This window comes from Oncorhynchus nerka, unplaced genomic scaffold (genome assembly GCF_034236695.1).
Source record: "Oncorhynchus nerka isolate Pitt River unplaced genomic scaffold, Oner_Uvic_2.0 unplaced_scaffold_1910, whole genome shotgun sequence".
Classification (NCBI taxonomy): Eukaryota; Metazoa; Chordata; class Actinopteri; order Salmoniformes; family Salmonidae; genus Oncorhynchus; species Oncorhynchus nerka.
The window spans coordinates 1-13,130 of NW_027039424.1; the positions used below are offsets into that span (position 1 = coordinate 1).

Here is a 13,130-nt window from a genome sequence, read left to right on the forward strand (position 1 = left end):
TGTAGTGGCCAATCGATTCAAAAACATGACACGACCAGAGAACTTTTGAATTCAATGATAGACTTTAATACACCCTCGTATCAGAAAGCCGGAGAGCTCCGCAGACCCAAAGGACCCACAGAACACACCCTTTTCCAGAGCCCTGGCCCCAGTATTTATCCACATATGAGCCCATCCCCATATGTAAATTACGTTACATTCCAATCTGTGCGCCTGCTTGTTCAGCTCAATAATGCTCATACCTGCTTTCCGTCAGATTATAAATGATGACAATACCTTTGCTTTGTTCCTGCACTTAACTAAATGCATTCTTTGTTTGTGAATTATCTAAGATCAGCAGACTATGTGTCTCCTCAGTTTCTAGCGTGTCCAGCTATACTAAAAATACTATACATTCCTCTTATTTTACAGCCCTATGCTTTGGCTCTGTAATTAACTCTGTGTCCCTCTGCATGTGTGCCTTTACCTCAGAGCAACAGACTATGTGTCTTCTCTGTCATTCCTTCTGCATCTCTACGTCCTAAAAATATGCAAACTATGTCTATTGGTCATCAGTTAGTCATTTGACTGACCCCCTCCTTTGTTATATCCCTCTGGCCTTGGTATGTCCAGCTATCCTGGCAGCTATGTCACCTTTCCTTCATGTAGTCTGTTTTTAGTGTTCAACTATTCCATATATCTTATGCATTTGTCTATGTGTTACATCTGCAACCACAACAGTAGCTAGCTAGAATGGGGTTGGAGAGAGTCCTCTGGGTAGTAGCAGGACAGTAGCTAGAATGGGGTTGGAGAGAGTCCTCTGGGTAGTAGCAGGACAGTAGCTAGAATGGGGTGGGACAGAGTCCTCTGGGTAGTAGCAGGACAGTAGCTAGAATGGGGTGGGACAGAGTCCTCTGGGTAGTAGCAGGACAGTAGCTAGAATGGGGTGGGACAGAGTCCTCTGGGTAGTAGCAGGACAGTAGCTAGAATGGGGTGGGAGAGAGTCCTCTGGGTAGTAGCAGGACAGTAGCTAGAATGGGGTGGGAGAGAGTCCTCTGGGTAGTAGCAGGACAGTAGCTAGAATGGGTTGGGACAGAGTCCTCTGGGTAGAAGCAGGACAGTAGCTAGCTAGAATGGTGTGGGAGAGAGTCCTCTGGGTAGTAGCAGGACAGTAGCTAGCTGGAAGTGGGTGGGAGAGAGTCCTCTGGGTAGTAGCAGGACAGTAGCTAGAATGGGTTGGGACAGAGTCCTCTGGGTAGTAGCAGGACAGTAGCTAGCTAGAATGGGGTTGGAGAGAGTCCTCTGGGCAGTGGCAGGACAGTAGCTAGCTAGAATGGGGTGGGAGAGAGTCCTCTGGGCAGTGGCAGGACAGTAGCTAGCTAGAATGGGGTGGGAGAGAGTCCTCTGGGTAGTAGCAGGACAGTAGCTAGCTGGAATGGGGTGGGAGAGAGTCCTCTGGGCAGTGGCAGGACAGTAGCTAGCTAGAATGGGGTGGGAGAGAGTCCTCTGGGTAGTAGTGGTACAGTAGAGTCCTCTGGGCAGTGGCAGGACAGTAGCTAGCTAAAATGGGGTTGGCGAGAGTCCTCTGGGTAGTAGCAGGACAGTAGCTAGCTAGAATGGTGTGTGAGAGAGTCCTCTGGGTAGTAGCAGGACAGTAGCTAGCTAGAATGGGGTGGGAGAGAGTCCTCTGGGTAGTAGCAGGACAGTAGCTAGAATGGGGTGGGACAGAGTCCTCTGGGTAGTAGCAGGACAGTAGCTAGAATGGGGTGGGACAGAGTCCTCTGGGTAGTAGCAGGACAGTAGCTAGCTAGAATGGGGTGGGCGAGAGTCCTCTGAGAAGTAGCAGGACAGTAGCTAGAATGGGGTGGGAGAGTCCTCTGGGAAGTAGCAGGACAGTAGCTAGCTAGAATGGGGTTGGAGAGAGTCCTCTGGGTAGTAGCAGGACAGTAGCTAGAATGGTGTGGGAGAGAGTCCTCTGGGTAGTAGCAGGACAGTAGCTAGAATGGGTTGGGACAGAGTCCTCTGGGTAGTAGCAGGACAGTAGCTAGCTAGAATGGGGTTGGAGAGAGTCCTCTGGGCAGTGGCAGGACAGTAGCTAGCTAGAATGGGGTGGGAGAGAGTCCTCTGGGCAGTGGCAGGACAGTAGCTAGCTAGAATGGGGTGGGAGAGAGTCCTCTGGGTAGTAGCAGGACAGTAGCTAGCTGGAATGGGGTGGGAGAGAGTCCTCTGGGCAGTGGCAGGACAGTAGCTAGCTAGAATGGGGTGGGAGAGAGTCCTCTGGGTAGTAGTGGTACAGTAGAGTCCTCTGGGCAGTGGCAGGACAGTAGCTAGCTAAAATGGGGTTGGCGAGAGTCCTCTGGGTAGTAGCAGGACAGTAGCTAGCTAGAATGGTGTGTGAGAGAGTCCTCTGGGTAGTAGCAGGACAGTAGCTAGCTAGAATGGGGTGGGAGAGAGTCCTCTGGGTAGTAGCAGGACAGTAGCTAGAATGGGGTGGGACAGAGTCCTCTGGGTAGTAGCAGGACAGTAGCTAGAATGGGGTGGGACAGAGTCCTCTGGGTAGTAGCAGGACAGTAGCTAGCTAGAATGGGGTGGGCGAGAGTCCTCTGAGAAGTAGCAGGACAGTAGCTAGAATGGGGTGGGAGAGAGTCCTCTGGGAAGTAGCAGGACAGTAGCTAGAATGGGGTGGGACAGAGTCCTCTGGGTAGTAGCAGGACAGTAGCTAGCTAGAATGGGGTTGGACAGAGTCCTCTGGGTAGTAGCAGGACAGTAGCTAGAATGGTGTGGGAGAGAGTCCTCTGGGTGGTAGCAGGACAGTGGCTGGAATGGGGTGGGAGAGAGTCCTCTGGATAGTAGCAGGACAGTAGCTAGAATGGGGTGGGACAGAGTCCTCTGGGTAGTAGCAGGACAGTAGCTAGCTAGAATGGGGTTGGAGAGAGTCCTCTGGGTAGTAGCAGGACAGTAGCTAGCTAGAATGGGGTGGGAGAGAGTCCTCTGGGTAGTAGCAGGACAGTAGCTAGCTAGAATGGGGTTGGAGAGAGTCCTCTGGGTAGTAGCAGGACAGTAGCTAGCTAGAATGGGGTGGGAGAGAGTCCTCTGGGTAGTAGCAGGACAGTAGCTAGCTAGAATGGGGTTGGAGAGAGTCCTCTGGGTAGTAGCAGGACAGTAGCTAGAATGGGGTGGGACAGAGTCCTCTGGGTAGTAGCAGGACAGTAGCTAGAATGGGGTGGGAGAGCGTCCTCTGGGTAGTAGCAGGACAGTAGCTAGAATGGGGTGGGACAGAGTCCTCTGGGTAGTAGCAGGACAGTAGCTAGAATGGGGTGGGAGAGAGTCCTCTGGGTAGTAGCAGGACAGTAGCTAGAATGGGTTGGGACAGAGTCCTCTGGGTAGAAGCAGGACAGTAGCTAGCTAGAATGGTGTGGGAGAGAGTCCTCTGGGTAGTAGCAGGACAGTAGCTAGCTGGAAGTGGGTGGGAGAGAGTCCTCTGGCTAGTAGCAGGACAGTAGCTAGAATGGGTTGGGACAGAGTCCTCTGGGTAGTAGCAGGACAGTAGCTAGAATGGTGTGGGAGAGAGTCCTCTGGGTAGTAGCAGGACAGTAGCTAGCTGGAATGGGGTGGGAGAGAGTCCTCTGGATAGTAGCAGGACAGTAGCTAGAATGGGGTGGGAGAGAGTCCTCTGGGTAGTAGTGGTACAGTAGAGTCCTCTGGGCAGTGGCAGGACAGTAGCTAGCTAAAATGGGGTTGGCGAGAGTCCTCTGGGTAGTAGCAGGACAGTAGCTAGCTAGAATGGTGTGTGAGAGAGTCCTCTGGGTAGTAGCAGGACAGTAGCTAGCTAGAATGGGGTGGGAGAGAGTCCTCTGGGTAGTAGCAGGACAGTAGCTAGAATGGGGTGGGACAGAGTCCTCTGGGTAGTAGCAGGACAGTAGCTAGAATGGGGTGGGACAGAGTCCTCTGGGTAGTAGCAGGACAGTAGCTAGCTAGAATGGGGTGGGGCGAGAGTCCTCTGAGAAGTAGCAGGACAGTAGCTAGAATGGGGTGGGAGAGAGTCCTCTGGGAAGTAGCAGGACAGTAGCTAGAATGGGGTGGGACAGAGTCCTCTGGGTAGTAGCAGGACAGTAGCTAGCTAGAATGGGGTTGGACAGAGTCCTCTGGGTAGTAGCAGGACAGTAGCTAGAATGGTGTGGGAGAGAGTCCTCTGGGTAGTAGCAGGACAGTAGCTAGCTGGAATGGGGTGGGAGAGAGTCCTCTGGATAGTAGCAGGACAGTAGCTAGAATGGGGTGGGACAGAGTCCTCTGGGTAGTAGCAGGACAGTAGCTAGCTGGAATGGGGTGGGAGAGTCCTCTGGGAAGTAGCAGGACAGTAGCTAGCTAGAATGGGGTTGGAGAGAGTCCTCTGGGTAGTAGCAGGACAGTAGCTAGCTAGAATGGGGTGGGAGAGAGTCCTCTGGGTAGTAGCAGGACAGTAGCTAGCTAGAATGGGGTTGGAGAGAGTCCTCTGGGTAGTAGCAGGACAGTAGCTAGAATGGGGTGGGACAGAGTCCTCTGGGTAGTAGCAGGACAGTAGCTAGAATGGGGTGGGAGAGCGTCCTCTGGGTAGTAGCAGGACAGTAGCTAGAATGGGGTGTGGAGACAGAGTCCTCTGGGTAGTAGCAGGACAGTAGCTAGAATGGGGTGGGGAGAGAGTCCTCTGGGTAGTAGCAGGACAGTAGCTAGAATGGGTTGGGACAGAGTCCTCTGGGTAGAAGCAGGACAGTAGCTAGCTAGAATGGTGTGGGAGAGAGTCCTCTGGGTAGTAGCAGGACAGTAGCTAGCTGGAAGTGGGTGGGAGAGAGTCCTCTGGCTAGTAGCAGGACAGTAGCTAGAATGGGTTGGGACAGAGTCCTCTGGGTAGTAGCAGGACAGTAGCTAGAATGGTGTGGGAGAGAGTCCTCTGGGTAGTAGCAGGACAGTAGCTAGCTGGAATGGGGTGGGAGAGAGTCCTCTGGATAGTAGCAGGACAGTAGCTAGAATGGGGTGGGACAGAGTCCTCTGGGTAGTAGCAGGACAGTAGCTAGCTGGAATGGGGTGGGAGAGTCCTCTGGGAAGTAGCAGGACAGTAGCTAGCTAGAATGGGGTTGGAGAGAGTCCTCTGGGTAGTAGCAGGACAGTAGCTAGCTAGAATGGGGTGGGAGAGAGTCCTCTGGGTAGTAGCAGGACAGTAGCTAGCTAGAATGGGGTTGGAGAGAGTCCTCTGGGTAGTAGCAGGACAGTAGCTAGAATGGGGTGGGACAGAGTCCTCTGGGTAGTAGCAGGACAGTAGCTAGAATGGGGTGGGAGAGAGTCCTCTGGGTAGTAGCAGGACAGTAGCTAGAATGGGGTGGGACAGAGTCCTCTGGGTAGTAGGACCTCTGGGTAGTAGCTAGAATGGGTTGGGACAGAGTCCTCTGGGTAGAAGCAGGACAGTAGCTAGCTAGAATGGTGTGGGAGAGAGAGTCCTCTGGGTAGTAGCAGGACAGTAGCTAGCTGGAAGTGGGTGGGAGAGAGTCCTCTGGCTAGTAGCAGGACAGTAGCTAGAATGGGTTGGGACAGAGTCCTCTGGGTAGTAGCAGGACAGTAGCTAGAATGGGGTGGGAGAGAGTCCTCTGGGCAGTGGCAGGACAGTAGCTAGCTAGAATGGGGTGGGAGAGAGTCCTCTGGGCAGTGGCAGGACAGTAGCTAGCTATAATGGGGTGGGAGAGAGTCTTCTGGGTAGTGGCAGGACAGTAGCTAGCTAGAATGGGGTGGGAGAGAGTCCTCTGGGTAGTAGTGGTACAGTAGAGTCCTCTGGGCAGTGGCAGGACAGTAGCTAGCTAAAATGGGGTGGGAGAGAGTCCTCTGGGTAGTAGCAGGACAGTAGCTAGCTGGAATGGGGTGGGAGAGAGTCCTCTGGGTAGTAGTGGTACAGTAGAGTCCTCTGGGCAGTGGCAGGACAGTAGCTAGCTGGAATGGGGTGGGAGAGGGTCCTCTGGGCAGGACAGTAGCTAGCTGGAATGGGGTGGGGAGAGAGTCCTCTGGGTAGTAGTGGTACAGTAGAGTCCTCTGGGCAGTGGCAGGACAGTAGCTAGCTAAAATGGGGTGGGAGAGAGACCTCTGGGTAGTAGTGGTAAAGTAGAGTCCTCTGGGCAGTGGCAGGACAGTAGCTAGCTGGAATGGGGTGGGAGAGGGTCCTCTGGGCAGTGGCAGGACAGTAGCTAGCTAGAATGGGGTGGGAGAGAGTCCTCTGGGTAGTGGCAGGACAGTAGCTAGCTGGAATGGGTGAGAATAGAGTCCTCTGGGTAGTGGCAGGACAGTAGCTAGAATGGGGTGGGAGAGAGTCCTCTGGGTAGTAGCAGGACAGTAGCTAGCTAGAATGGGGTGGGAGAGAGTCCTCTGGGTAGTAGCAGGGCAGTAGCTAGCTAGAATGGGGTGAGGATAGTCCTCTGGGCTCCTAACCTTCTGCACTCATTATTGTACACTCCTGGTTACCCATGTCTATATCAAACACTGATTGACAGAAATAATAAACATCAGCAGACACTCAGGCCCCAGTTGCCTGGTTGCCTGGTTACCTGTTATAGAAGTTCTGATGGATATTATCGGTTCTATTCATGTGAATCTGTATTTTAACAGGGCTTTCTATTGTTAAAAGAGATGCAGAGGAGGAGGGAGGTGGCGGAGATGAGACCAACTCCGGTAATCACAGACCACAATAACCATTCATGGGGATGATAAAAGCTTTGGTTGTATCCACTTTGATAGTTTATAGTGTTTACGTAAGAGAACATTGATCTTAAAGAGATACACACGGTTCTCCGACCGTATTTAACCTGTAGTGTTGTCACGGAAACAGGAGGGGCGCCAACTCGGACACAGACAGTTCAGACGGGGAGAATGAACAGAGTTCGAACGCTCAGAGTGCAGTGGAGAAGCCACACCCTTGCTCCCAGTGTGGCAAGACCTTCATCACCGTGGGGAGCCTGAAGAGGCACACACAGACTCACAGCGGAGAGAAACCCCACCGGTGCTCCGTCTGCGGGGAAATGTTTCTCACGCTCAGATGACATGAAGAGACACCTCACCATCCACACAGGTTATTGTGAACAATTATTATTTTTCAGTATTTGGCATAGACTATTACAAGATAGAATATAGCTGTAAGCAGCCATGGTGGTGCTCAAGCCTTATTGCACCACAGCGCCAACTTCAGTACACCAGACCATGCCTGCCAATTATCACAACTCAACATCCAGCAGACCAGACCATGCCTGCCATAACATCACAACATCCACCTGACCATGTGGTATGCTTCTGGTGGATTTGGGACCATTTTTAGTGACGTCGACTACTTCTCTAAGTAGAAGTGCTGTGAAGTGTAGAGGTCTTCTCATGTAAATGCTAAATAAATCCGTATCCACACAGGAGAGAGGGGTCCGTCACATTTTAAAAGTTGTATGTATTATTATCATAGTAAGAGAGAGGTGAGCATGTGCCACACATCTAATGAGGGGCTGAATCAAACATATGTCTAGCAATGGGAAATATCACTTAAATGTATTATGTTTAGATGACAAAATGTTGGAATCGATATACAGTGGGGCAAAGTATTTAGTCAGCCACCAATTGTGCAAGTTCTCCCACTTAAAAAGATGAGGCCTGTAATGTTCATCATAGGTACACTTCAACTATGACAAAATGAGAAGGAAAAAAATCCAGAAAATCACATTGTAGGATTTTTAATGAATTTATTTGCAAATTATGGTGGAAAATAAGTATTTGGTCACCTACAAACAAGCAAGATTTCTGGCTTAGATGACAAAATGTTGGAATCGATATATATGGATGCTCTTGATCGACTTTATCGGTACCTCTAACTCATCCCTAGGAGAGAGGGTGAGCCACGTCTGTCATCAGTGTGGGAAGACTTTCACCAGTCTGGGAGGGCTGAAGAAACACCAGATGACCCACACAGGTGTAGTGCTCCTTCTTCCAGGTGTATAGAGGATGATGTCATGGGATGTTTGTTGATGATGAGGGCGCGCATCGTAGCCTAGTGGTTAGGGGCGTTGGGCCAGTAACCGAAATGGTTGCTGGATCGAATCCCCCGAGCTGACAAGGTCAAAATCTGTCGTTCTGCCTCTGAACAAGGCAGTTAACCCACTGTTCCCCGGTAGGCTGTCATTGTAAATAAGAATTTGTTCTTAACTGACTTGCCTAATTAAATTAAATAAAAATACATGATGTTAATGATATGACGTAATGTATTATAACAGATATTGATATTATAATTGCCTACAAATGTTATCAGTGTCTCAACTCTCTTTGATTGGGCCTCAATGTGTTTTTTTTAACTCTGTTATTTGTGACATTGAAACGTTCTGTCTGTCTATGTATCAGGAGAGAAGCCGTTCCAGTGTTCTGAGTGTGGGAAAGGTTTCACTGCGCAGGGTAACCTCAAGATCCACCAGCTCATCCACACAGGTCTGTTATATAATACATGTGCCGTTTTACCTCTCAGGTTTATATCTCTCAGAAAGACACTCAACGTTTTGTACCGGCTTTTAAATTAAAATGTATTTATGTTCATCTTGTTTGTCTACCATGTCATTGGTATTTATGTTCATCTTGTTTCTGTCTCCCATATCATTGGTATTTATGTTCATCTTGTTTCTGTCTCCCATATCATTGGTATGTGTTCTGTGTAGAGTTCTCATTCTCAGCCCGACGGTTTCAGGCTTGCCATGCTGTGTTAAGGGGGGGGGGGGGACTATGGAAGTCTGCCCACCTTTTCAGCCCACTACGTTTCTCTCTCAGCCGCAGCAGCAGCCAGGATTCCAGTAGTGGCTGGGCCAGAGACATTTGTGGCCATGATGAAACGTTTTGGAAAAAGTCAAGGGGTTGTGAATTCAGTCTGATGTACAGACAGCGATTTAAGTTGAATAAAATCTCATTGACTGATTATCAGACAAGACACAGGCTTTTGGTTGGGAGGAGGACAGGCTGCCACGCCAGAGAAGAGCAGAATCCACTTGTTAAGCTACATAACACGCTGGCAAAATGCTCTGATCACTTGATTCCAGTTTGCTCATATATTAAGTTACTCACTTAGCTAACATTTCTCCGGCCTAATTGTTGTCCAATATCCAAACGAACATTCAGCGAATTTAAAAAAATCTGCCATTTTAGTTAATTGATTTATCAAGACGAGTCACCCACACTCTTCTTAAAGCAATATGTGGTGGCGCTGTCCCAATCAAGTCAGTGCTGACATGATCATTTAGGTGACCACACACACACACACACGACTATTGCTTTAAATTAGTATAATGGTTGGATATGACATTGGCAGTTTCAGTATAAGCAAGTATCTGATACATGCCTTCAATTGCATTAGCTTATTTTATTGCATTTTTTTTTTTTACATTTTGATTCGTTGATTATAACTAAGCGCAGAGAGAAACTCCCTTATCTGTTTCTTCGTCCCCTCACTCCGCTGCCGCCTGCGCTTCTGCAAAGTAGTTTAAATCAATATAAACTTTATAAAAAAAAATGAAGTTATTCTATTCACAGGGGAGAAACCGTACCAGTGCTCCCAGTGTCAGAAAAGCTTCTCCCGGCTGGCCCACTATAAAGACCACCAGCAGACTCACCGGGAGGAGAAACCGTACCACTGCAATGACTGTGGGAAAAGCTTCTCCTACTTCAAGGTTCGTTGTTGTTTTACGGTCTTAATTGATCTATTTACTCCTCGTCTGCTGTTTAGTTTTTATCTTTCTCACGGTTTATTGATTTTATGTATGGGAAGCACTTTGCACTGCATTTTGTTGTAAGTAATGATCTAAATAAAGTTTGTTTTGATTGAAGTCGCTCAAGTGCCACCAGATGATCCACAAAGGGGAGAACCTCCACCACTGCTCCGTATGTGGTAAAGGGTTCGCCATCCGCGGCAACCTGAAGACCCATCTGCAGACACACACCAAGGAGAAACCACACCAATGCTCAGAGTGCGGGAAACGGTTCTCCCGAGCCCACGACCTGAAGAAACACAAGCTGCTCCACACGGGGCAGAAGACCTACCACATTTGCCAGTGTGGCAAGGTGCGTGTCAATTAAAGTTACCTTATGTAGCTTTGTGTACGAACCAACAGTTTTCAGATAGAAATGAGAGTTATAGATTTTCCATTCTCTTTGAAAGCAAGTCTTATAAGCCGTTATATGTGCGATATCTCTGTTTCCCCTCTTTCATTTGTGTCTTTTGTTTATCTGTCTCCAATCGAAGAGCTTCACGGAGCTGGGAACCTGCGGACCCACCAGAGAACCCACACCGGAGAGAAACCATTCTGCTGTTCCTTCTGCGGCCGAACCTTCTTGCGTGCTGGAGACCTGAAGAGCCACCAGCGGACACACACCGGAGAGAAACCTTTCATCTGCGCCATATGTGGGACCAGTTTCGCCCAATCTGGCAACCTAAAAGTGCATCAGATCACACACACTAAAGAGAGGCCGTACCCTTGTACTGTCTGTGATAAGGGGTTCACCACACCGGGGAGTCTGAAGCTACACATGAGGACACACACCGGGGAGCGGCCTTTCCTGTGTAGCGCATGTGGGAAAGGGTTCACGGCGTCAGGGCAGCTGAAGAGGCACCAAGAGTGTCACATGAGAGACACTGTCCAATCATCTCCTAGTGAAGACACGGCGGTGGCTTCAAAATAATAGTCCTCTCTAAGCGGACTACAAAATAAGAGTACTGGAAACGTGCCAATGTGTGTCTGAACTGTGATCATGATGGGAGGTTTTATTGCTTCATGATGTCCCTAATGGGACACCATTCACTATGGGCTCTGGTCAAACAAGACACCATTCACTGTGGGCTCTGGTCAAACAAGACACCATTCACTGTGGGCTCTGGTCAAATGGGACACCATTCACTGTGGGCTCTGGTCAAATGGGACACCATTCACTCTGGGCTCTGGTCAAATGGGACACCATTCACTCTGGGCTCTGGTCAAATGGGACACCATTCACTCTGGGCTCTGGTCAAATGAGACACCACTCACTATGGGCTCTGGTCAAATGAGACACCATTCACTATGGGCTCTGGTCAAATGGGACACCATTCACTATGGGCTCTGGTCAAATGGGACACCATTCACTCTGGGCTCTGGTCAAATGAGACGCCATTCACTATGGGCTCTGGTCAAATGGGACACCATTCACTCTGGACTCTGGTCAAATGGGACACCATTCACTCTGGGCTCTGGTCAAATGGGACACCATTCAGGACCTACACTAGTCCTCCCTTTTGCAGAACGTCAGTTGTTTACTCTGTGAGCTCAAATATGAGCTTTTTAAAGTGTCAGAATGTGATGTTTGACAAGAAATTGTTAATCTGAGTCCTGAATGACACCCAATTTAGTGCACTACGTTTGACCAGGGCTTATAGGGTTCTGGCTAAAAGTAGTGCACTATATAATAGGGAATAGGGTGCCATTTGGGACCCTGATCTGAATGGTAAAATGTCATCCATCCATTTAGAATGTGCACAATCTGATATTGATCATATAACATGATTCCCAAATGGCATCCTATTCCCTATATAGTGCTCTAATGTTGATCAGAGCCTATAGTAGTGCACTATATAAGGAATAGGGTGCCATTAGGGACACAAAACAGTGTATAGTATACTACAGTACTAATGAACACAGTCTCTGGTAAACACAGTTTACTGATTTTGTATTTTTTATTATCTGAGTATTGATCTGATTTTAATAAATAAACTATTCTACTAATGCGTTTCATCCTGTGAAAACTCAGTTTGAAATAATTAAGTTCCCCTGTCGTCATGTAGGTGGTGCTATTGAGTCGTATTCACAATGCAGTCCGTAGTTTCCCCTGTCGTCCTGTAGGTGGTGCTATTGAGTCGCATTCACAATGCAGTCCGTAGTTTCCCCTGTCGTCCTGTAGGTGGTGCTATTGAGTCGCATTCACAATGCAGTCCGTAGTTTCCCCTGTCGTCCTGTAGGTGGTGCTATTGAGTCGCATTCACAATGCAGCCAGTGAAGTTTGTTTATAGCCCATAGCGCTCTGTAGTGCACTGTATAGGGAATAGTGTGCCATTTGTTATGTAGCCTTAGTCCCTCCCTTTAGTTTCACACTAAAGTATGTTTCCTACTGATAAGGAACTCTTCCTCAGAATAAACATTGTATTAAAAAAACAGGTGGTTTATAATGAAGAATGGACTAAATTAGTCATACCAAAGACTGTAAACAAAATGGGGTGTCGGGGAACTACATGTAATTTAACTACACTGAACAAAAAATATAAATGTAATAATTTCAAAGATTTTACTGAGTTACAGTTCATATAAGGAAATCAGTCAAGTGCTTGCTCAGGTGAAATTTAAAAGCGGCTGGGCCAGTGGGCTTGAGAGATGTGGAGGGTCAACACCTTTAGTTTGCATCCCGCTTTGATTTCTAGATAAACATTCCTGTGTCTGATCTTCCCAGTTTTGGTTTTGCTTCCTGTCTTTTCAGTTTGGGTTTTATTTTGTTTGCCTCTTGGGAAAATTTAGTGGGTGTCTTTTACGTTCCGGTTGTTGTTGTTGCTAGTCAACTATCAGTGGACACCCCCATGAGTGTCTTTCAGAACCCCTCCTGTTTTGTTTTGGTTACACTTTATTTGGATAGTGCAGATTTGGTATCTATAGATCCTCTACAGTTGGTCATACTATCAACAAACAATCTGTTCATAAGCAACTGCTTGCCAAGGTTAGAATAAGGGTTATGGTAAGGGTACGTTTAGGGTCAGGATAAGGGTTATGGTAAGGGTAAGTTTAGGGTCAGGATAAGGGTTATGGTAAGGGTAAGTTTAGGGTTAGAATAAGGGTTATGGTAAGGGTAAGTTTAGGGTTAGGATAAGGGTTAAGGGTACGTTTAGGGTTAGAATAAGGGTTATGGGTACGTTTAGGGTTAGAATAAGGGTTATGGTAAGGGTAAGTTTAGGGTTAAGGTAAGGGTACGTTTAGGGTCAGGATAAGGGTTATGGTAAGGGTACGTTTAGGGTTAGAATAAGGGTTATGGTAAGGGTAAGTTTAGGGTTAGGATAAGGGTTATGGTAAGGGTACGTTTAGGGTCAGGATAAGGGTTATGGTAAGGGT

General features: G+C 48.2%; 1 protein-coding gene across 2 annotated transcripts; it reads left to right on the plus strand.

Annotated features, from left to right (window-relative positions):
• Positions 1-6,808: 6,808 nt before the first annotated feature.
• On the plus strand, positions 6,809-11,764 carry LOC135567639 (gastrula zinc finger protein XlCGF49.1-like). 2 transcript variants are annotated; one of them, XM_065014942.1, is made up of 6 exons: positions 6,809-7,063; positions 7,856-7,942; positions 8,368-8,451; positions 9,541-9,677; positions 9,835-10,068; positions 10,250-11,764. In XM_065014942.1, exons 1-6 carry the CDS (start codon positions 7,036-7,038, stop codon positions 10,355-10,357), a joined length of 678 nt encoding a protein of 225 aa, XP_064871014.1. In that variant the 5' UTR covers positions 6,809-7,035; the 3' UTR covers positions 10,358-11,764. The 2 variants fall into 2 exon arrangements, with proteins under 2 accessions (XP_064871014.1, XP_064871013.1); XM_065014941.1 differs by lacking the exon at positions 6,809-7,063 and having other exon boundaries at positions 7,076-7,942.
• Positions 11,765-13,130: the final 1,366 nt, after the last annotated feature.

What these genes read in the sequence shown, in the direction of transcription:
- LOC135567639 (XM_065014941.1), top strand. Translation starts at nt 7,783, where the DNA reads ATGACAAAATGTTGGAATCGATATATATGGATGCTCTTGATCGACTTT. An exon ending in ACACCAGATGACCCACACAG is followed by an intron (nt 7,943 to 8,367) that starts GTGTAGTGCTCC and finishes TCTATGTATCAG; the next exon opens with GAGAGAAGCCGTTCCAGTGT. An exon ending in AAAGCTTCTCCTACTTCAAG is followed by an intron (nt 9,678 to 9,834) that starts GTTCGTTGTTGT and finishes TTTTGATTGAAG; the next exon opens with TCGCTCAAGTGCCACCAGAT.